At 48.6% G+C, this 21,069-nt stretch overlaps 8 protein-coding genes across 8 annotated transcripts; 3 read left to right on the top strand and 5 right to left on the bottom strand.

Moving 5' to 3' along the window:
* Positions 1-2,362: 2,362 nt before the first annotated feature.
* Positions 2,363-3,160, bottom strand: CGGC5_v013385 (uncharacterized protein; the record flags this gene model as incomplete). Its single annotated transcript, XM_032036111.2, has 2 exons — positions 2,363-2,899; positions 3,002-3,160. 2 exons carry the CDS (start codon positions 3,158-3,160, stop codon positions 2,363-2,365), a joined length of 696 nt encoding a protein of 231 aa, XP_031884891.2.
* A 1,788-nt stretch (positions 3,161-4,948) lies between these two features.
* On the bottom strand, positions 4,949-6,189 carry CGGC5_v013386 (uncharacterized protein; the record flags this gene model as incomplete). Its single annotated transcript, XM_066152922.1, has 2 exons — positions 4,949-5,725; positions 5,791-6,189. 2 exons carry the CDS (start codon positions 6,187-6,189, stop codon positions 4,949-4,951), a joined length of 1,176 nt encoding a protein of 391 aa, XP_066007829.1.
* Positions 6,190-6,706: 517 nt separating this feature from the next.
* CGGC5_v013387 (uncharacterized protein) lies at positions 6,707-7,710 on the top strand (the record flags this gene model as incomplete). The annotated part of the gene is made up of 4 exons (XM_032036114.1): positions 6,707-6,896; positions 6,950-7,493; positions 7,565-7,640; positions 7,696-7,710. The coding sequence occupies 4 exons, from the start codon at positions 6,707-6,709 to the stop codon at positions 7,708-7,710; spliced, it is 825 nt and encodes a 274-aa protein (XP_031884751.1).
* A 1,260-nt stretch (positions 7,711-8,970) lies between these two features.
* Positions 8,971-9,536, bottom strand: dtxS3-2 (Aldo-keto reductase dtxS3; the record flags this gene model as incomplete). The annotated part of the gene is made up of 2 exons (XM_066152923.1): positions 8,971-9,444; positions 9,507-9,536. 2 exons carry the CDS (start codon positions 9,534-9,536, stop codon positions 8,971-8,973), a joined length of 504 nt encoding a protein of 167 aa, XP_066007826.1.
* A 63-nt stretch (positions 9,537-9,599) lies between these two features.
* Positions 9,600-10,124, bottom strand: AFTS1 (Aldo-keto reductase AFTS1; the record flags this gene model as incomplete). The annotated part of the gene is made up of 1 exon (XM_032036115.1): positions 9,600-10,124. The coding sequence occupies one exon, from the start codon at positions 10,122-10,124 to the stop codon at positions 9,600-9,602; it is 525 nt and encodes a 174-aa protein (XP_031884748.1).
* Positions 10,125-11,247: 1,123 nt separating this feature from the next.
* On the top strand, positions 11,248-13,502 carry CGGC5_v013390 (Ophiobolin F synthase; the record flags this gene model as incomplete). Its single annotated transcript, XM_032036116.1, has 3 exons — positions 11,248-11,536; positions 11,596-11,896; positions 11,948-13,502. The coding sequence occupies 3 exons, from the start codon at positions 11,248-11,250 to the stop codon at positions 13,500-13,502; spliced, it is 2,145 nt and encodes a 714-aa protein (XP_031884749.1).
* Positions 13,503-13,899: 397 nt separating this feature from the next.
* BOA3-2 (Cytochrome P450 monooxygenase BOA3) lies at positions 13,900-15,718 on the bottom strand (the record flags this gene model as incomplete). Its single annotated transcript, XM_032036117.1, has 5 exons — positions 13,900-14,253; positions 14,314-14,870; positions 14,928-15,473; positions 15,528-15,594; positions 15,662-15,718. The coding sequence occupies 5 exons, from the start codon at positions 15,716-15,718 to the stop codon at positions 13,900-13,902; spliced, it is 1,581 nt and encodes a 526-aa protein (XP_031884746.1).
* A 981-nt stretch (positions 15,719-16,699) lies between these two features.
* CGGC5_v013392 (uncharacterized protein) lies at positions 16,700-17,814 on the top strand (the record flags this gene model as incomplete). Its single annotated transcript, XM_032036118.1, has 4 exons — positions 16,700-17,009; positions 17,059-17,354; positions 17,401-17,511; positions 17,566-17,814. 4 exons carry the CDS (start codon positions 16,700-16,702, stop codon positions 17,812-17,814), a joined length of 966 nt encoding a protein of 321 aa, XP_031884747.1.
* Positions 17,815-21,069: the final 3,255 nt, after the last annotated feature.

The raw sequence follows: 21,069 nt of genomic DNA on the forward strand, positions 1-21,069 counted from the left end.
AGTGAACATCTGTCCCTAAACCACACGCGGCGTCAAGTTCCAGCTTGTGCGAGATGAAAACGACAGCTCGTCATCTGCCACCGGACAGTTCGCCATGTGCTGTGGCATGATTAAGTTCCAGGAACCATCATGGCCCAGCGGAAACTGTGACAAGGTCCCCTATCCTGCCTACCTGTATTCGGTCTAACTAGCCACGCACCTGGTTGCAAAGAGTTTTGTTAGCACCTGCGCGATGGCAGAGTTTGGGCCACAATTACTCGTCTCGTCCCTTTCGGGTGCACTGTTCTACGCTCACGCCGCCTCGGCGTGATCGTATCCGAAGGAGTGAAGGTATCCAAACTCTAAACAGGATGTGGACGGGATGTGATGAGATGGATGGTTTGTAGATGGGTGCAAGCAAGATTGGAGAGAGCACGCGTTCGTCGCGGATGGCGCCGACGTTGCGTTTTCTCCCTTCCTCGCAGAAACGAGTTTGGCTTCGAGTGGGCAAGCGTAGGCAAAGTGTAAGTTCGATGTTGTCCTTTGTTGCGTGGTTGTGCACTGGTCAGTTTGGTTTGGGTTCGCCACGTTTCTGGGATGGGGTGTTCACGATGTTCCATGGGCTGAGCTTGTGGTTGAAGTGTTGCGTGATTGTTATACTAGCGGCGGCGGGGAACAGGCCACGATGCAGTCGAAATGGTCCCATGAACGCCGGCCGGGGGCAGAAGTTTTGGAGAGGGATGGGAGGGAAAGGTAAGAGCCATGGACGGGTTGGGCTGAAAGTTTGTGTGGGGAAAGGATCGTGATGATGATCGTGATGGGATTTGTTTGATAGAATGACTCGGCGTTTTGCAGTTCATGAGAGCTTCCGGGTTCTCACTAAAGCCGAAAGGCGCGAAATAGAGAACCGCCAAGAGAAGTATGTTCGTTGTGTTGGTTGTCTCGTGGCTTTCCCGCTTCATCCGTTTGCAGGGAATGCCATGGGCTGCACGCGTCTTTGTCAGCGTGGCAGCAGTGGCAGCAACCAAGATTAGCCTTTCTCGTCCTGCATGTGTATTTGTGTGTGTGCTGTCTGGTTTGGGGTAAGGACGAGGCCAGAAGCACGTTTTCGGAAATCCTTGAATCGACTACGACTTTACCATCCGCCCATCTCACCACTGCGGCCGGACGGCATGCGGCAGTCCTCTTGGGCGGCCGAGTGGCTCCTGGGGTCACCGCACAAGAAAAGAAGGCTTACGGCCGGAGTGGGTGCTCCGTGCTCGTCGGCAGACTGGCCGGAGTTCGGTCGGGAGTTTCAAGTGAAACATGACCGCGAAGGACTGTGGCTTCCCGCCCGCAATGGAACTTGTTTGAGTTTGTCAGCCATCAGGGACGCGCCTCGGACAACTGGGCCGGCGACCGGGAACTTGTCATTGGATATGGCATCGTGACTTCAGTTGAAGCAGGAGAAATAGGATCAGGGGGAAATCCGTTGTTAAAGTTGACTTTTGCTGCCCTATGATATCTTTCCGTGATAACGAAACATTGACAGCTTGTCTGAGCGAGATTTGAGTTGCTATGCGCCTCTTCTAGAACCGGAAGCGGATAGCGGAGGAAAAGGGTGATGAGGCCTACGTGTTCGGTGTTAAAGTTGCGGGAGAAGGCTGATAAAAACAGGAACACCCATCGCCGTGTTTCTTGGCGTTGACATGTTGGTGGGTTTGGTGATGGCTTTATCACGAGGCTGACCGGGAGTGTCGGGCGTCCTGCGACGATGAGGATCATAGCTGATACTCGTTTGCGACTCTATCCGGGACCTTGAGATGATTCTCATACCGCAATCTCACTCCTCAGCCTTGAGATGAGAATTTGAGCCCAACTTCAGGACGAATAAACACCAGATGACTTCGGAGGAGAAATGCTTGATTACCGCCTGCTCCGCTGTTCCTGTCTCGCCTGTCTTGTCGTTTGATGTTGATGCCTCGAGGTTGTGAGCTGTCAGAGTGAGGAACACGGAGCTTCTCTGTCTTGTTAGTTCAACATGAGTATAGGGCTGTAACGCTTTGACACTCATCTTTCAGCAAACATGAAACGCATCTCACGTTGGAGCCGGAAACCGCGAGCTTAAGTCAATCAAGCCTTTTGGAATGAGAAAGTAATCATCAGAAGAAGAAGAAACGGAAAGACATGGGAAAGTCAAACATCGTGAGGATTCATGCCAGGGTTTTCCAGCGGCCGACAAAATGGCCTTTTGCATCCTCCCTCCTTTTCCATACTCTCCATGCGCACTAACTCTATCTTTGTCCGTGGTGTTCCTCCGGTGGTGCCCTGCTCTGCCTACGGATTTGCTGGTTGCATCTTCAGACTCGGCCGGGACTCAACCAGCGAGCTGGCAGCCACACACCTAGTCGCTGGGGGTGATCGGACCTCCGGGGACCGGAGATTGAGTGACGATGGGCCCACCCGGGACCGGCTGGTCTGGAATGATCGGGCCACCGGGCACAGGCTTACCGGGGATAAGCGGACCACCCGGAATTGGTTGGTCGGGGATGATGGGACTGACACCGATATCTTGACCACATGCTTTGAGTGCTGCGATGATGGCTTGCTCCAGGTTCCAGATCTCGAAAGGAGGCTTGTTTCCGTAGATGAGTAGCAGGCTCGTCAAAGTTGCGCGGAGGCCAATGACATCAGAGTCCTTGCAACGGCCAATCTCAAAGATCTGTCGTTTTGTAGAAGGGCCAAAGACGGTTGTAGCTTCGCCAAGCACGATGGTGTCGACCACAATACCATTGCCTGCAAGAATGTCGGCGAGATGTAGCAGGACCATGTACGTGCCGACTGATGGTTTGGCTTCGCCGGTGTAGGGCTCAAGTAGGGAGAGATAAGTGTCTCTGAGGGCATCAAGATTTCCATCGCGGCGTGTCACGGTTGTTTCTATCTGAAGAAAGATTAATGAATTGTCTTTCTGACCGCCAGTAGGAATATGCGAAAGCTCATATGGGAAATGATAATGTGTTGAGGCTGGGATGTGACTACTTACTTGACGCTTTCCTGGCCTTACGTCCGGTGCCGTAATGGGAGGGTTGATAGGAGAGTTGCCACCTGGAATCAGAATGACAGAGCCTTCCCCTATCCCAAATTGAGGAGCAGCAATGCTCAGGGCCGTGAAGCCTAGCAAAGCTATGTCGTAGGCACGCATTGTAAGTGCCAGACTGCCAAGGAAGAAAAAAAGATAGCCCAGCGTAACTCGTCGCAAGCGATCAACGAGGAACTTAAATAGGATTGTCTATGTCCTCATTTTGGCCAGATTAGTATCAAAATTGACGATGTTCCGTCTCTCACTTGATGCCATTTAGTTCATCAATATTAATATCAGTTAGATAAGACTCGACATGGAGCATATGTATAATTCAGCCGGTGCAATTTACCCGGACATGTTGGGTTATCAGGCCCGAACTGAAATAGGAGAAAGAAATTCCTAATTGGCCATGCAGAATCGAGATACAATAGAACCATGGTAACCGCTGAAATGTAGATATTGTGGCTTGGCTTCGGCCTTGGAAAATGCCGTCGTCGATGAAAGGGGCGATAAGACTAAGGTAACCGGTGGAACATAACGCACCATCATTTCCGTTTCTAGAGTACCGGAGGGAATCGCGCCTCTCCATATAAAAGGTCAAAGGACTGAGATGGAATAATATTAAGGAAGACAAGAATTGTAGTTCTGCGATGGTCTGTGGGGTGATGGTATGATGTCGCACTTCTCAAGGACGCTGACTGGATCAAACGCCGGTTCTGCGCCCACGAAAGCGACTGTATCCTGGTGTGGTGCGCGGCTAATCATCCGCTAAATCCAAGCTGGATATCATCTTTTCCAAAGTACCAACCACATTCTCGTAGACTGCCTCCTGGAGACGTGGCTTCATGAGGTCAGACCCATATCCAAAGTCACACCGGAGACATTTCTGTGTAATCTCCTGGTATCGAGGACCCAATGAGGATGGTCTCAAGGCCAATTTTCGAACTTTGAGAATATCGCCAGGCTCGACTCTAGCCCATCGGTCTATTTGTAGCAATGCTACCCCGAGGCTGTGCAGTGTCAAGTTGCCGATGCCGCAAAACAGCCTATCGTCTTCTGAGACTTTATCAGAACAATCTGTCGAAGTTTGGACCCCTTCCATGGAGCCGATCTGTCTCTGAAAGACTTCCACGCCCAAATGTAATGTCCTGAGGGCTTTCGAAACCTCCTCGTCCTGGCTTGTTTGGAAGAAACCCAGGTCTCGTAATTTCCAGAAGTCGCCGAGCCACGGCGTGGAGTGAAATTTGAGCACAGCTGAAACCAAAGAACGTGCGAGCTTTAGCCGATCAACCGTTGAAAAGGAATTTCTCGAAGCGTCATCAAGAACTTCGTCCATCCTGACAGCATCATTGCTCAGAGATGGAGATCGTGGTGCTCCGTGTTACGACCCGTTATGCATGGATAACAGTTAACCGACCCACTCGGGCGTCGGGCGGCTAGGACAGGACATTTGTACTATGCAGGATCACGGGAACAACAGGGACTCACTTAGGAACGGAAGAACTATGGTACAGGTCACGTGATGATAAGGAATGAGCATAGATAAGGGACCCACAATGAGCGCTCAGTGGAGACTAGAATGAGCGCTCATCCCACTCTAGAATGAGCGCTCATAGTGACAAGGGGCACAGCGCTCATGAACAAGCAGAACTGTTCATATAAGACTTATATATATAGTATGACCCTGAGCCTGGCTCATGGTCAGACTTCCATAGCTCTTCAGCAATCAACTTAGTATTCATCCTCACGGATACTCTCAGCTTACCTTCACTGCGAATTACTTGTTGAGTCTAAGACTGATCACCTTAGCCTCTGAAGACCGATCTACTACAGCCTACAACCTACGACCCAGACCACGACCAAGTGTACTGTTATTACGTCTCAATCCCCAGCTTCTGTTAGCAGACCCTACTGTCGGATAGCTGACCGTAACACTCCGCTGCAGAAGCCATCTTTGGCCGGATAGAATGAGTGGCGAAACCCCTCGTCTGACTGAACGTCAATATGACCCAAGCAACTCGCGTTGAGTTGCTGCGTCAGCTCCCTACAGATATTCTTAGATGATCCAAGGTCGCAGGATCCGCCAGTTGCACCCCGCTCGCATGTTATTGTCGCATTTCCTTCCCGGTTCTGCATGCGTCTTTGAACGGTAGTCTCTGAAAACCTAACGACCTTGAGCCGCCGCCTCTGAGGAGCAAGTCCTTCGTCGTCAGGTGGAGGAAGCTGTCTATAGAGCTTGCGCTCGTCCATCCATTCCAAGTTCTGCGACCGTACTTCTAGCTCAACGAGAGTCGAGTGGAGCAGATCCATGGAGCGGTTGCGACAGACGATGGCTAGATTCATGCGAACTTCGCCATCCACTTTGCTGGCTTCCACGAACAACTTCACGACATGTCCCGCATGACCAGGCTGCCCACAGTTCCACGCCCGGACTAGGGCCTCATGAAGAGCCTTCGATGCCCGCCTTATTCTAATCAGGCCAGCCCAGTCTCCTCTTTTTGAAGCTCTAGACGGTATCGAACAGTGTGAACTCGGTCTGAAAATCTCTCCAATTTGCTCTCGTAATCTTTTCAGATCGTTGTTGCATGCTCGAAGTTTTCCAATGGTACTTTCGAAATCGCTCGCTTTAACGGCGATCTTAACACAATCTTTGGTTCGTTTGAGAGATCTTTTGAGCTTCCCATTCTAATCTGCATGTTAGCACAAGGAATAAAAGTGGCATTGTCCTATAGGGAAAGAGCCATCCATACCGAATTCTTCGTATCGCTTGATTCTTCGAAACTTGTGAGATCGGTGTCAAGATTATTGATCGTCACTGAGATTCCTGAAATGATATCGACCCAAACGCTGTAGTTCTCTTTTAGTCTAGATCGAAGGGATTCATCGAGGCTAGGGTCCTTCCAGCCGTCATGGCCTGGGTCAGATGCCATCTCGGAAATGATATCGTCCTCTTCTAGAGCAAACCTGAGCCACAAGCAACACTCGTTCGAAAAGATCTGGCGCTGGATCTTGACCAGTTTGAGTACATTTTTGACTTCTCTCGAGCTGTGGCGAAAGAGTTTGAGTCTGCGTTTGACTTCCTTATAGGCTTTGATTGCGCCGCCGACCAAAGGGACAATGCCAACTACTCCGAGTGCGAGCTCCGCCATCGTACAAAGGAAGTGTTTCGAGCGGTGTTAGGAAGAAAGTGGAAGATGGAGATATTGTGAATTAACGTGACCGCGGGGGGAGATTACGAAACTCAGCCGCAGCGCAGCTGCCCAGATTGAAAGCAGGCTGAGCTGGGGCTGGAACGATTGAACAGAACCGAGCGAATGAAAGCAGGCAGTCACAGAGCTACGCGCGCGGCACAGCCCCTCATTTTGCCTTGCATAAGGGCACGTCAGCTTCTCGTCCGGAGGATAACTGCCTAGTGTTTGGATTTCTCCCCAAATCATACGCGTGTGACCTTCACAAGAAGTTGACGGATGCGACCAAATCCATTCCTTTATCCACGATCTTGATATCGGCCCATTTGTGCGCATCATGCCATTGCCCTCAGGAAACAAGAATCATGATACTGGTAGGATTGAGGACTGGATTGCCACAGAGCCACCACGCACTGGCAGTCTGATCAGCCGACTTTGTGCGGAATGTGTGGACACAACAAAATTTGCTATGAAAAAGATGAGTCTTCAGGATAGCCTCTCCAAGCCCATGTATCGGACTTTGGAGAAAAGCTGCAGCTCTCTGATTCTGTGGGTGGATGGGTATGGTGTGGTGAAGGGCAACCTGGACGCCACCTTGGAAAGATCGAGAACATTGAATCGATCTGTTCTAGCAGCTCTAATAAGCATCTGCGACACTCTGACAAAGTGTTCGTCGCTTCAATACCCTACAAGTTGATTGGATGGTTAACGTATTGGCTAGGCTTGATTCCTTCCGTATGTGCTCCAGACGAAGATGCGCAACTGCGAACAGACCTTCTAGCATGTTTGGTATCGGAAGCAAAAGACACCCTTCAAGATATCTACCAAATCTCTGAAAGCGAAGGAAGTGACAGCGAGTCGTCTTCTGAATCTGTTTCAGATGATTGGGACCAAATCGTCTCCGACATGCGGACAGACGTCGAATGCTTGATCGATCTTGAGCCTCTCATCAAGTGCCCATTCATAGACTCTCGAAAAGCAAATTCCCACCAGACACAAACTACCGAAACCCCTCAATGGACGCCACTCAAACTCTACTCGGATCGCATTGCCAATAGGTTCCCAGTCGCCCAGGCGGAACTTGTTGAACGTTTGGCTCGTGCCAATTGGGATCGATTCCAAAGAATTCAGCTGGAGAAAGAACGGAATATTGTCAACAGAGACGATGAGAGAGTTGCGCAGGAAGCAGATTTGACGACGCCTACAGAAACGGGATCGGCTTTCCAAGACTCTGGGCTTGGGACATCACTTAGAACGGGGAGCAGGTATGCAGAGACAGTCATGTCATACGAACAGGACAATGGGCATTCGATAAAAATCCCTCAATTACCACCAGAAGCAAAGAACGGGACACCTTTTTGCTGCCTGGCATGTGGACGGCGGGTAAGAATCAGGGGCGACACAATGTGGAAGTAAGTCTTTATGATTGCGTTCTAAAGCAATCGTATGTACTAAACGAACATGCAGGAAACACTTATTTAGCGATTTGAAGCCGTGGGTCTGTCATTATGTCTCTTGTAACCATGGAACGATACCTTTCGAGACTCGTAAAGACTGGGTGCAGCACCTTGCATGGGAGCATGGACTGACTGCCAAACACCAATCGATGGAATGTCCTCTATGCTTAGGTTCAGAGAGGCGCACAGATGTGGGGATACTGAGCCATTTTGCGGACCATTTGGAAGAGATTTCCCTTTCTTCCCTACCGACTGGCGTTGCATCGGAGCAAGAGGATGACAGCGATTCACCTAGCAACGTAAGAAAGCTCATAAGGCGCAAACCAGAGGAGCGAGCCAAGCAGGCGCCACCTGATGATCTTTCGATTACTCAGAATGATCGTATGCCTGTGGAGGAAAGGGTGAAAGGTAACGAGTTGGTTGCAGGGGCTTTGGAATCCGACGTGAGCCACGTTCTACAAAGCACAACGGTTACATTTCCAGACGAAGAGCCATACACTATCAAGTGCATTTGCTCATCCAACGCGGACGACGGAAACACAATATTTTGCGAGAAGTGTGACACATGGCAACACATCAATTGCTATTATGCGGGAAGGGCCGAAGAGGCTCTTCGCGGAGACTTCGATCACTCGTGTGCGGATTGCAAACCGAGACTGTTGAATCGTAGAGCGGCCTTCGAACGAATGCAACAATTTCTGAAGGAGAATAGGCCACCGAGTTTCTATCAGACGCAAAATTCTCCCCCAAAAGAGCAGAAAGGCAACGCTCGTTGGCCGGGACCTAGTCCGAAGAGAACCAAAGCACGAACTGAAGGTTCAAGCTCGACAATTGCGAATTAAAAGTAGTGGTAAAGGTACATCAATTGATTGACCTAATACAAATCTGAAGTGCCGCATCAGACTTCGAATGGGTCCAATATGATGACAACAGTCCTGGAAGCATGGTTCAAGGACTGTGCCTATAGTCTGGTCAAGAATCACAACCAAACGTCATGCTATCGCAAAAGGTTGTAGACGACTTTCTGACACCAGTGTAACCGAAAAGGGCGTAAAAGACTCTGAGGGGAATTCCACCAACAGATTCACCTAGATAGTATGGTTTTTCTTCCCTTCTATAGACCAAGTTTGTTACCAAATATCTGCCTTCATATCGAATGACGAGTCTCGAGACTTTTGAGTCTTCTAATGTTATCTTCTAATAAAAGTTTAACACTGCCGAAAACTCTGATCAAAGTCCCATTCTTAAACGCCTGCGAAGACTCGCTTGTCAATAGATTGAGACTTCAACTATGTCCATACACAACCTTTGGCTTATACAAGGCCTCAAGGTATTTCTCGTCGCCTTCATCAAGTACCTTGCCTGACGCGCTGAGAGCGTCATCCATCTTTTCTACAGTTGTGAAGCCTACAATGGGACTGCATACCCTTTTATTGATCCATGCGAGCGCAACGTGGCTCATGGGCCATTTCTTACCTTCTGCAACCTCCGCAACTCGAGATATGATGCTGGTATCAGGCTCAACGCGTCCCAGAGAAAGTCCGAATTTGCTCTCAAATTCCTCTCTTTTACTCATAGAACGATCTGCGACAGAAGGCAGACGAGTGAGGCAGCCATTGCACAGAGGAGACCAAGGGATGAGCCCAATTCCCGTGTCGTTACAGAACCGGATCATCTCCCTCTCTTCTTCTCTGTAGACAAGGTTGTAGCAATTCTGCATGCTGACGAATTTTGTCCAGCCATGAAGTTCTGCAACATGCTTGGGTAGCACTACGTCAGCTTTGATTCGCGGGTACAACCCAGAAGATCGTGAAAACTTACTTGCATTCGAGCAAACTGGCATGCCCACATACTGCTGGCACCTATGTAGCGCACTTTCCCCATCCGGACGAGGTCATCCAAGGCCTTCATCGTCTACTCGATTGGAACACCCGGATCAAAACGATGGACTTGCAGGACATCGATGTAAGTTGTATCCAGCCTGCGAAGTGACGCGTCGACGGCGTTGAAGATGGCCGCTCTCGAAAGTCCGAACATATTCTGATAGTCTTTCGACTTCTCAACAGGCATCATGGCGTGCTGAACAGATTGGTCTTCGCCAACAGCCCAGAAACATTTCGTGAGCAGAACCACTTTCTCTCTTGGAATAGCATGCTTCTTGATAGCCTTTCCGATGAATGTTTCTGACAATCCATTCGAATAGATATTTGCCGTGTCCCAGGTGTTGATGCCGCGGTCATATGCGGCTTTGAGAAGAGATATTGCTTCTTCTTCTCCCAGAACCCATGGGCGAATGCCTGTAGGATCTCCGAAACCAGCGCACCCGAAGATAGGAACAGATACGCGTAAGCCGGATTTGCCCAACTGCCGATATTCGCACTTGGTTGAATCCAGCGAGCTTGCCAAGCTGATAGGGAGCGGCCTCTGTGATGTGCTCATGATGTTCTTCCGAGAAGCAAGTGTTTAGTACGCTCGGATTTCTTGTGTTATTATAATATATCGCGCAGTGGCTGCAACAATGAAATCTGAGGGCTCGAAAAAAACAGACCTCAATGGCTGAACATTGTAATAACGCCTGCAGTAACACCGAAGAAAGGTGACCGCTGCATCTTTCTCTCTTCGGTGAATGAAGAAGAAGATAGCGCATGCAGTCGAACCTAGCACCGCTAACGCGGCCGCCGTCTGACTAGGAGGAACTTAACATTTCCCGTATTGTGTATGCTTATCCCATTCAACGTCCGGGCACCGACCGAAAAGCCGTGGCAGCCTAGGACTTGATTTGTTCCATCGGGTCTCCGAGTGACTTTCGGATCTTCAAAAGAGTTCGAGATAAATACTTGCATGTTGGATGAACATCAGATGACCACCCCATCTCTTGAGCTCTTTCTGATCGGTCCACGGACAGGCTCCGCGGAGAAAGATTTTTCGTCTCAAGCAAAACTGTAATTGCAGAATGCATTGCTTTGTTGCATATAACAGAGTTGCGCGGATGAATGTGGGGCAAACGCGAGCCTGGCTGTACCAGGTAGGCTTCGACTCTGTACCGAACCTGCTCCGAAGAAAAAAAAAGCCCGAACTTTTGGATTCACTCTTCTTAACTATCTTCAAGTAACAACACATGAGCCGAGCACCATGCATCAAAGTAGTCAAACACATGGCTAATGCATGGCCAAAGCAAGCACGCCCCAAACCATCAGCCCTGCTGTACTTTCGATGGTCCAGGCACGCACCCTTCAGACAATCAGGGACGATATTGTTGTTCCAGAAGCACGGGAAAGCTTACCGAACGGCTACGGAAGATCCTAGTTGGTCAAACCGGAGGGAGGCTACGAAAACCTTACTGTATGCGCATCGGAAATGTCCCATCATAGATTTATACGATGTGCCGCGTTGGTGTAGTGGCTCGGAGCCAAGCATAACTACTAGGCCGCTTTGTCAGTCACTTAGGTCACCTGTCGGGACGAGAGCAGACAAAAGCTTCTGGTAACGCCGAGAGATTACAATCGCACTATTCTCAAATCATTGAAGGAATTACGTCAACACGGCGGCCAACTCTCGCATCATGGATGCTATTTGGGAATATTCTGTCGACATCGACGCTGAGGTGGCAGCATCTACTGGTTGTTTCACGACACTACCAATCCGCATTCATCATAGAAATGACCTTGCAGATGATGCCACCAAACAGTCAATTCTGGACTGGGGTGCCTATATCGGTGACGGTTGGGAGCACAAGTCTGGTTCATCGTGGAGTCCCGTCGGAAACTGGGGGGCTTTCATCTTCCCAGAGTCTCTCCCTGAACGTTTGGGAGTCATCACATATTTGGCTAACATGGGAAACATCCACGACGGTAAGTTTGTGTTCTTACCTGAAGTTTCCGCGTTACCAGTTCTGATCAGTCATTTCCAGATTTGTGCGACGAACTTCCTTATGAGGAAGCTCTCAAAGAGCACAAGAGCCTTAGTCAGGCCATGGAAATTAGCGCAGTGGACAATCGGAGCAGCTCCAAGGCTGCTGAACGCTCGATGAAAATGAAGCGCTACATATCAAAGTGTCTTCTCGAGGCAATGGAGATTGATAGACCTCGAGCCTTGCGCATGATCAACACATACCGATCTAAATGGCTGGATGTGATGGAGAGGAGAGACGTAAATGAAATAACCAGCCTCGAAGAGTATCTAATCTTCAGAAACCTGAATGGAGGCATGGAGTGAGTACAAACATCAGCTTAAGCATAGTGGAAAAGGCTAATATTTAATAGGGCATTCTGGAGTATGGTAGAGTTTGGAATGGCAGTCGACATATCAGATCAGCAGAAAACGGCTGTTCGTCCAATTTTTCAGGCGGCTGAATCCGCCCTCGTGTTGACGAACGACTATTGGAGTTGGGACCGCGAGTGGCGCCAAGCTCAGCAGACGGAGGATCCCAGAATTGTCAATGCCGTCCACCTATTCATGAGAACTCAAGGTCTCTCCATGGAGCAGGCCAGAGAGACGGTTCGCCAGAAAATCACAGACTACGAACAAACTTTTGCGCGACTTAAGGCTGAGTTTCTCGGGGAGAATCCCAATGCCGACTTGAATCTCAAGAAGTACATCGGGGTTTGCGAAGCGATTGTTGCCGGCAATCACTACTGGTGTGCCAATTGCCCTCGACATCATGCATGGCGAGACGATGAAAGTCTGCGCAGCGACGGCAGTTTCTCGTCTTCGCCAGTTCGCGATGTCGCCATTCAGTCTTCAGTTTCTTCTCCGGGACCATACACCTCAAGTGTCACATCGCACAACTCGTATCCAACGACGGATTTGGCGCTTTCCGAGCCTCTCGCACTCACAGCGGATGACAACAAGACTTCTTTATCGCCAAGCAACCGAGCTTTGATCGCTCCATGCCAATACATACGCTCTATGCCATCAAAAGGATTACGGTCGTTAATGGTTGAGGCCCTCGATCAGTGGCTGCTTGTGGATGACGAGTCGCTTGAAACTATCAAGAAGATTATCGACCTGTTGCACAATTCGTCGCTCATCCTAGATGACATAGAGGACAATTCCCCTCTCCGCCGAGGTCTACCAGCAACACATATGATATTTGGACAAGCCCAGTCAATTAACACGGCAAATTTCATGTTTGTTCAGGCTGTCCAGCTCACCCGAACACTTAACAATCCCGAGTGTCAGAAAACACTCCTGACTGAGCTTGAGCATCTCTTCATTGGCCAGAGCTGGGATCTTTATTGGAAGTTCCATCTTCAGATTCCAACGGAGCAGGAATATCTGGAAATGATAGACTGTAAGACGGGGGCCATGTTCAGTCTTCTGACTCGACTGATGGTTCAGGAGAGCTCCGTCATTACCTCCAGTGAAACAGCTCAGTCACTAGTCAAAATGTGTCATCTCTTTGGACGCTTCTTCCAGATCAGAGATGACTACATGAATTTGCACTCGAATGGGTACTCAGATCAGAAAGGCTTCTGCGAAGATTTAGATGAGGGCAAAATGTCTTATCCGCTGATTCTGGCTCTGCGACAGAATCCAGAGCATCAGGATCACATCATGGGAATTTTTAGACAGCAAGCTGCCAACACGGCTCGGAACAACTCCGCAGAGCCTCCAAGGTTGCCTCATGAGACCAAGCGGTATATCATTGGGCTCTTGAAGAGTTCAAATGCCATGGATTTTACATTGAAAAGATTGAAGGAACTTGAGACGGCAGTTGAGCAAACAATTGGCGAGGTCGAAAAAGCATTGGGTGATAGTAACCCAGTGATGCGAATTCTTCTTGGTAGACTGAGTTTGAGGGATATTGTTGCTTAAAGATGTGTTGTTTTTCTTGAAACTGAAACCGATTATTTTGCTGTTCGTAGGTTGAAACCACACTCTGACAATAGCTACGAAGGGAGGATACTTTAAAATGGCCAAGAACATTGAATTGAAAGTTTGGAACTAATCATAACCAAGTGAAACCTTCTAAGAATGGTTAACCATTGTGCAAAAACACGAGAAAATGACTGCCGTTAATAATGTCGTTTTCTTTGCCATCTATAGTAAAGTTTGGGTCACATGGGTACCCACGGATTACCCGTGGGTAGGTGGTTTTGGGTACTACCCATGGTTTTATTGCAACCCTAGTCACGACTAATGGACAGTGAACATGCTCAAGAGATATGAACAACGACCTGAATTGATCATATAGTTCATGGTTCTACAATTTTCAAACCTCAAGCCCCTTAAACGGGAGGTAGCGCACATGGAATGGCGCGGCCTTCCAAAGTCCCAGCAAACGCGCATCCCGGACAAAATCCTCATGTTCGCTCACCTGTTCCCAATCGAAGCTCCACGCCAGTTTTGCAACACAGATACGAATCTCCATGTAGGACAAGTGAATACCAATACAGGATCGTGAACCAACAGAAAAGGGCTTGGAAGCCTCCTTCCGGTCATTGGAGAAGATGGGCTCATAGTGTGGGTGCTCTTGAGATAGCCATCTCTCTGGATGGAATTCCTTGGCTTTATAAAACCATCTCTCGTCACGAGAAGTTACATGTGCTGCAGTTGAAATAACAGTCTAAATTTGGCATGTCAGTACGGTTGCTACCGATAGTAATGATGAGGTAGGTAGACGCACCCCTTTTGGTATCCACTCTCCCGTGACCTCGGCCCCTGGGCTGACTCTAGGCAGACCAAACGGAGCAGGAGCAAATACACGCATGCCCTCCTCAATGACTGCGTTGAGATACGTCAATGATTTCGTTGATTCACCGTCGATCTCCGTGTGCTGCCGAAAGGTATGTCGAAGCTCCTCCTGAAGTCGATGCAAGGCTCGCGGATTTTGAAGCAGATAGTAGGTGAGCGCAGACATGAAGGTTGACGTGGTCTCGGTACCAGCAGCAACCAGCGTAGTGCCTTGAGACGCGAAGAAGTCAATATTTGCTTCAGGAGCTTTGTCGCGTAACAAGTGGCTGAAGAAATCAAAACGTTCTACATCTGCTCCCCTTTGAAGCCGATGACTAGCTTTCTCTCGAGCGTTGGCGATATACTTAGTTCGCATCGCTTTGCTCTTCTCGTTTACAAGACAGGATCGTACGACGTCTTGCAATGCTTTCCATCGACGACGGACTACGTAGCCCAAGGCTATTTGGAAACCGCTGTTGGCTAACATGTTGATCCAATCATTGCCCTGGCCTGTGGCTCATGTATTTAGCTTTGAGGTTCCGATACTGTCAGCTTACAAAAGCTCACCTAATTCAACCGTTCCAAGCTCTTCTCCAAAGGAAAGGTCGACAATCACGTCGAATGCAAGCCACATGAACCATTGGCTCATGTTCATGCCTTCTGGGCTGGCACCGTGCTTCGAGACTTGATCGAGCAGAGAATCGATATGCCGTATGATGATGTCGCTTTGCTTCCTTAAAGCGCTTGCACTGAAGCCGGGCGCCAGCCGTTTCCGGATGGTTTGGTGTACATGTGGGTCAACTTCGGTGCCGATGGACCCGCCCACGTCTGTTTGCTTGTAGAAAGTTGTGAACTTCCTAAAGAACTGAGGATGGTTGATGTTGGACTGCCCATAAATGTCTTTGATCGATTGCGGATGCGCGCACGATAACTCATTAGGGCCAATGCGGACGATGTCTCCGTATTTAGCGTGTAAGGCCTCTACTTCCCAAGGCCAGTTGCCCGATATCCTAAGAGATGTAAGCAAGATGAAAGGTGAGATGGGGTATTCAAAAGCTTCATTGTACCATTGACGCGAAATCCATAAGTCCTGAGCACGGCCTGAATAAGGGCCTTCAGTGATGTCAGTGATGTAGTGTAGTGATGATCCATCACCACTTTACTGACCGGGAAATCTAGAGAGTGGGTGAAGGTAAAGATTGTAAATTGTTGATGCAAGCAAGTAAGTCGCAACCTATCTCAATCAGTGTTGGTCCATGATAATCTCACACAAAGCTGGTGAGATGCGAGATGTGACATACCAGGATCAGAGGCAGAACCGCCGCCTGGATAACGAGGAGAACTCCCATCGTAAGCATCTTGTCTCACGAAGACTGCAGGGGTTGTGCTGGGCTGTGAGAAGCAATTTTGGACTACACAAGCCGAGAGTGCTGGTCGGATTGTCAGAGTTAGGAAGCAGGAAATTGCACAAGAATATTGCTTTGCGGTCCGAAAGATACGGATAAACGGCGTCACATGTAAAAAATGATTTCGTTACCCAAGGCTTAGAATCGCCCACACAATCTTGGAGAATGAGAAGCCGAAGAGACTCTAGATGTCCAAAGCATTCGTGAAACATAAGCGTATCTGGCGGCTACTGGATGAAGCTTGGCAGATTATGTGAACAGGTAAGTTTGGGAGCGGATCTTAGAATGAGCTGTTATTCGGAGGTTTTTGGCAGTACTCGTAGAACCTGTCTTTGCATCGTGGAAAGGAGATCAGCTGAACTGCGATGCGATATGCCAAGAAACATGCCCAATGTAGCAACTTCATCCCGAGGTTGACCCAAGTACGGAAAAGGGAAGCCGAGAATGCGAGGCCAGTCCTTGCGGAAAGCTGTGCCGAGTCATTCAGACGCGTGGAGTGGTGACAGCTTGCAGCGCACTTCAAACTACGGTGGGTTCGGTGCAGTGACAAAGCTGATCTTCGGATGATCCTTATCGATTCCAAGTTTTGCAATTATCCGAGTAGTTCACTCCGGAGGACGTTGAAAATGGGCTAAATGAAACTGGCGATGCATGCACATCGAAACTTTCGCCGGGGAACGTACTGTAAAGCCCGCAGAACAAATAGAGAAGGTTATCGGATATCAGAAAATAGCGACACAAACCTAAAAGTCTGGGTCCGTCAGAGAGTCCGGAAAGACGGCATGCGAAGAAATTCCTTCAAAGCTCTACTCTCCAAGAAAGCTTTTGAGTGTTTTCTTCTACCAATCTTCAAAGAACTTAGCTCCCAGCCATACGATCAAGTCCACAGGCACACTGAACCTCGCAGATACACAACAACGTTTGCTGCACAAGATGCCTCAATTCAGCAAGTTCAATATTCGATCCAAAAACTATGAGGCGCTGCCTACGGCAGACTCAGAGAAGGACCAGCATGAAAGCCGATCTAGCGAAGAGTCTGACGTCCCGTTGATGGAAAAGGAGTTGATTGGGGCCAAGAAGAAGTCTCGAATTCAACAAGCCTTCAGGTCGTTCAAGGAGGCAATGAAGAGCCCGATGTTTATGATCAGCTTCTTGCTTTTTCAAATCGGTGTCGGCAGTCTATTCCTTGCTTGGCAGCATTCTCACCGATTTAACGCGAGACTGAAAGATATCTCCATGCATTGTGAGTACATTCTCCGCCGTGTTGCATGCGCCAATTCTGATCGAAGCAGCCCCGGTGTTGGACAAAATCGAGATTCCCTTGGTGTTGCGTAAAAGCTACGCACAATACGGCATGGGCGGCCCGGAGATCTGGCGTGCAGAACCTAGTGAAGAGGTTGACAAGGCATGGGAACGTGTAACAGCAGAGTATCTGTTCCCAGTTAAGGAGTCAGACATCATTGCCATGCGGAAAGACCCATCTGTCGTTGTGCCGATGCCCGAAAAGTACCACATCGATGGCGAGACAACGTACATGGCGAAGTCGGCGATGTATCACAACATACATTGCCTTGACTATATCAGAAAGGTTTGTTGGTGTACCCCAAAAGTCAAGTGAAGGCTAATGACAAAAGGCTGTTTATTATGATCATTACTACCCGAACGGCACCGACGACAATCCGTTTCACGCATACCACACTGCTCATTGCATCATGATTCTATTTGAGCATCTGACTTGCCATAATGTTCGTCTTACCACCTTCCATATTAAATTCACAACCTGATTGGTTGCCTTACAGGACCCTGGTGTTTACCTGTTCCGTTGGATGGAAGAGTTCAACCGCCCGATCGCGGATACGAATATTTGGCGGAAGTGCTGGGACTTCGAGAGTGTGCTTCAAGAACATAATGAGCTTGCCGTCAAGGATATGATGGAGACTGATGTGAGAAAGCCAAAGGGGGTAAAGACGGTACCGGCCCCGGAAGGCGTGATGAAAATCATTCGCAACTACCAAAAGACTCATCCTGATTACAACCCAGGACAGTAGATTATAAAAGACGTTGTTCTTCCAGATAAGCCCAAAATTGACTTTTTTTACAATGCGGTCTTACCGATTTGACATCAAATGCATTGAGTTCTTCACATACCATGGCTCAATTGACAAAAATTCTTCATCTTGGAGGGATGTGGTTATGGATCATTGACAGCGAGGGGTGCAATTGATTAATCCTGGCAATCGTTGAGTGTCCAATGCAAATTGCAATCTTGCGGGTACAAACATTGCCGCATATTATGCTTCAACATGTCTGCAAGTGGCAAAGTGCAAAGTTAAACCCTTTTGTTTTGAAATTGTATAGATCTACCTGGGAGATTCTCTACAATTGGAACTAAAGGAGTTGGCTGACCTCAGCGAAACATCTGTAGTCTGTCCAAAGATATGAATTGGATACATCGTCATCCCAATCATATTGACCCACAGCTTCTAGCTCGAGCTCACACACCATTCCTGCAATTATGAATCGCATGGACTGCAGAGCGACGGCCCGACCAATGCACATTCTCGGTCCAAGGAGAAATGGGCAATGAGAAGACCGAATGTCGTTGGCAAACTCTGTACCAGGTCCGTTTTCAAACCACCTCTCAGGACAAAACGCATCAGGCCTGGACCAGTACTGAGGAGATCTTTGGATGGTGTACATATCGGCGGAGACATTCACGCCTTTTGGGACATATATTCCATCGATGAAAGCACCGGGCGATGTCCTGTTAGTACCTTTACCATTTGCGGGAGGGAAAAGGCGGAGAGCTTCCTGAATGCAACCATTGAGCAATGGGAGCTGAGACAAGGATGCTGCGGTCATCTCATCGAACGAATTGAAGTGACTTTGCAGTTCCTTCTTGAGCGCCCTCAGATGGTGCGGATTGCGCAACAACAGGTTCATAGTAGCAGACAAAGATGTAGCAGTCGTGTCATATCCAACCATACTGCGGGATTATTGTTAGCATGAATATTGCATGGAGTCTTGCAGTCTTACACGAGAAGTGACGCGTTACTCTGGAGCTCTTTATCTGTCATGCTTATGCCTAGTTCTCTGCATCTCATGATCGCGGTCAAAAAGTCTTCATTTTGATCTTGGCGATCGAGCCGTCTATCAGTGAATTGCGTTAGAGAAAACCGATTAGGAGTGCACGGAATGAAAATTCACTTACTTTCTGAGCTGTGCAGAAGGCAAAACCCTGGTCGGGAGCCAGAAAAGTAGAGGCACCAAACTCACACATGCTTTCGCGAAGGCCTGTGCTCCCGGTACAGCTAGCAAGACCTGCAAAGCCTCGAGCAATGGACTGACTGCGCAGAATGTTGTTTTGAGTGTCTCAAATTTTACTTTGGGGCTGTTAGTTAGTGCTATTGTCTCGGAGAATGGAGGACCTTACCAAGCTGATCTTTGAGCAAAGGTTCGCCGAATGATAGGTCACTGATAATATCCCAGATGGCCTGAGACATCAATGGAGTCAAATCTATGCAGCTTCTTCTTGTAGCAGATTTCTTGATATTTGAAATCATGACGTTTGCGTGGGCCTTCTGTATGCTTTCTTGGGAACGTAATGCACTGCTCGTGAAAGCTGGCTGCAGAGCCTTTTTCAAGCGTTGGTGCTCTTGAGGATCTGTGACTGTAAGAAGATTCGTTGCTGGCCAGATGATATCACCCATCATGGCTTCCAGTGTTCCCTCTTTGGTGAAAAAGGCGTACTCTTTCGCTGAGCCTCCAGGCCTATGAATCGCATTTTGGGCCGCTATGGTAGCGAAGGAAAGCTCAGTGGGCGAGAGACGAACGACAGGGCCTGCAGTGTCAGCAACGTCTAGTGAGAGAGATGATAAGGAACACACCGTATTTCTCATGCAGCATTTTGATATCGCGATTAAGGCGTCTTCGATATACAGCGCCCATAAGCCATAACTATTTGGTAATTAGGAGATGTTCTCTGAGAGGAATCCCACAAATAGCTTACTGGAGATATTTTTGCAAAGAACGGGCCCGGAACTTTCGCAATGGCGCTGAGACAGAGATTGTAAAGCACCGAGTACACCAGGCTGAAAAGAATCTGTTTATCTGATAAGTTCTTGGGTCATTCAAAAGTCAAGTTCCACTTACCAATGCGTAAAGCCATTTCAGAGTTCCATGGTAGTCGACATGTTGTTCAGATATGGGCCTCAAGAAGAGACTACTGCTATTGGGGACATAACGGACTTCGATGGAAGTGTATCTGGCAATTGGTGAATTCATCATGTAAGTTGAGGGTGACACAGTTTGTTCACTTCTCGCTTCTTCATTCCAAATGAGACGAATGAAATCACTTATCTTACATCAATATACCGCGAATAAGCGGCGATTCGACGGAGCAGCTAGAATCCACAGCTCACCCAGGACAGCCGTTTGTGGCCCCGGTCCGAGAGAGGACTGGGATGGTGGCATATCAATCCCATGGGAACTCGTTGAAACAACGGGGCAAATACTTCGGACATTTCTCTACATCACAGATGTTGAGTCATTATATTAGTGCCCATAGCTCACCTAGAACAGCTACTGATAGGATTGAGTTTTTGCTGACATGATCACGGCGCAAATCGAGGCCATAGCTCCGAGCCATACGGCGGGAGCAGAATCATGGATGTTTGCGAGGCTATGAAACGTTGGTTAGTTTCTTCTGGAACTAAAAGCTAAAGAGTAGAATATCTCATCACCTCCGACAAAGACCAAGCCCAGCTTTGCCGATGATTCAAAATCCATCAGCAAGATGATTAGCTGCCGTGCCTCTCAAGACTTCCATGAATCGATTCATGCTCTCTCTGCTGTGAAAACCAGGGTTGTAGCTTAGCGTGAAACACAAACGGCCGCAGTAGGTATAACAATATACGCCGATCGCCGTGGTGAGGTGACCGAGACTGAGCCAGAAGTCTACAATCTCGATTTCTCCATGGCATGGCTGCAGCCACGCGTCCAATTTGCCCAGACCGCTATATTCTACTTGAGAGCTAGCAACTTGTTGAGGTTGATGCTGTTGGACTCGAGCTCCACTTGATTTCACAAGCTCAAGCATGGCCTGTGAAATGTGCAGAGCCTCGGGGTCACTCTGAAAGTGTTGGCGTTGTTCTTGAATCTGGCTCGCTGCATCTAAAAGTGATGATGGATCTTGGATGAATGCCGGACATGCGACGAAATAGATTGTGGCTGCGTGTTGTTGCAGATTGGAGTCGGTGATACAGCTGCCCCTGGCATCCAAAGTAACCCCTCCTATCCAATTA

Source organism: Colletotrichum fructicola, assembly GCF_000319635.2.
Source record: "Colletotrichum fructicola Nara gc5 chromosome Unknown KSG_Nara_v1_contig08, whole genome shotgun sequence".
In the NCBI taxonomy this organism is placed as follows: Eukaryota; Fungi; Ascomycota; class Sordariomycetes; order Glomerellales; family Glomerellaceae; genus Colletotrichum; species Colletotrichum fructicola.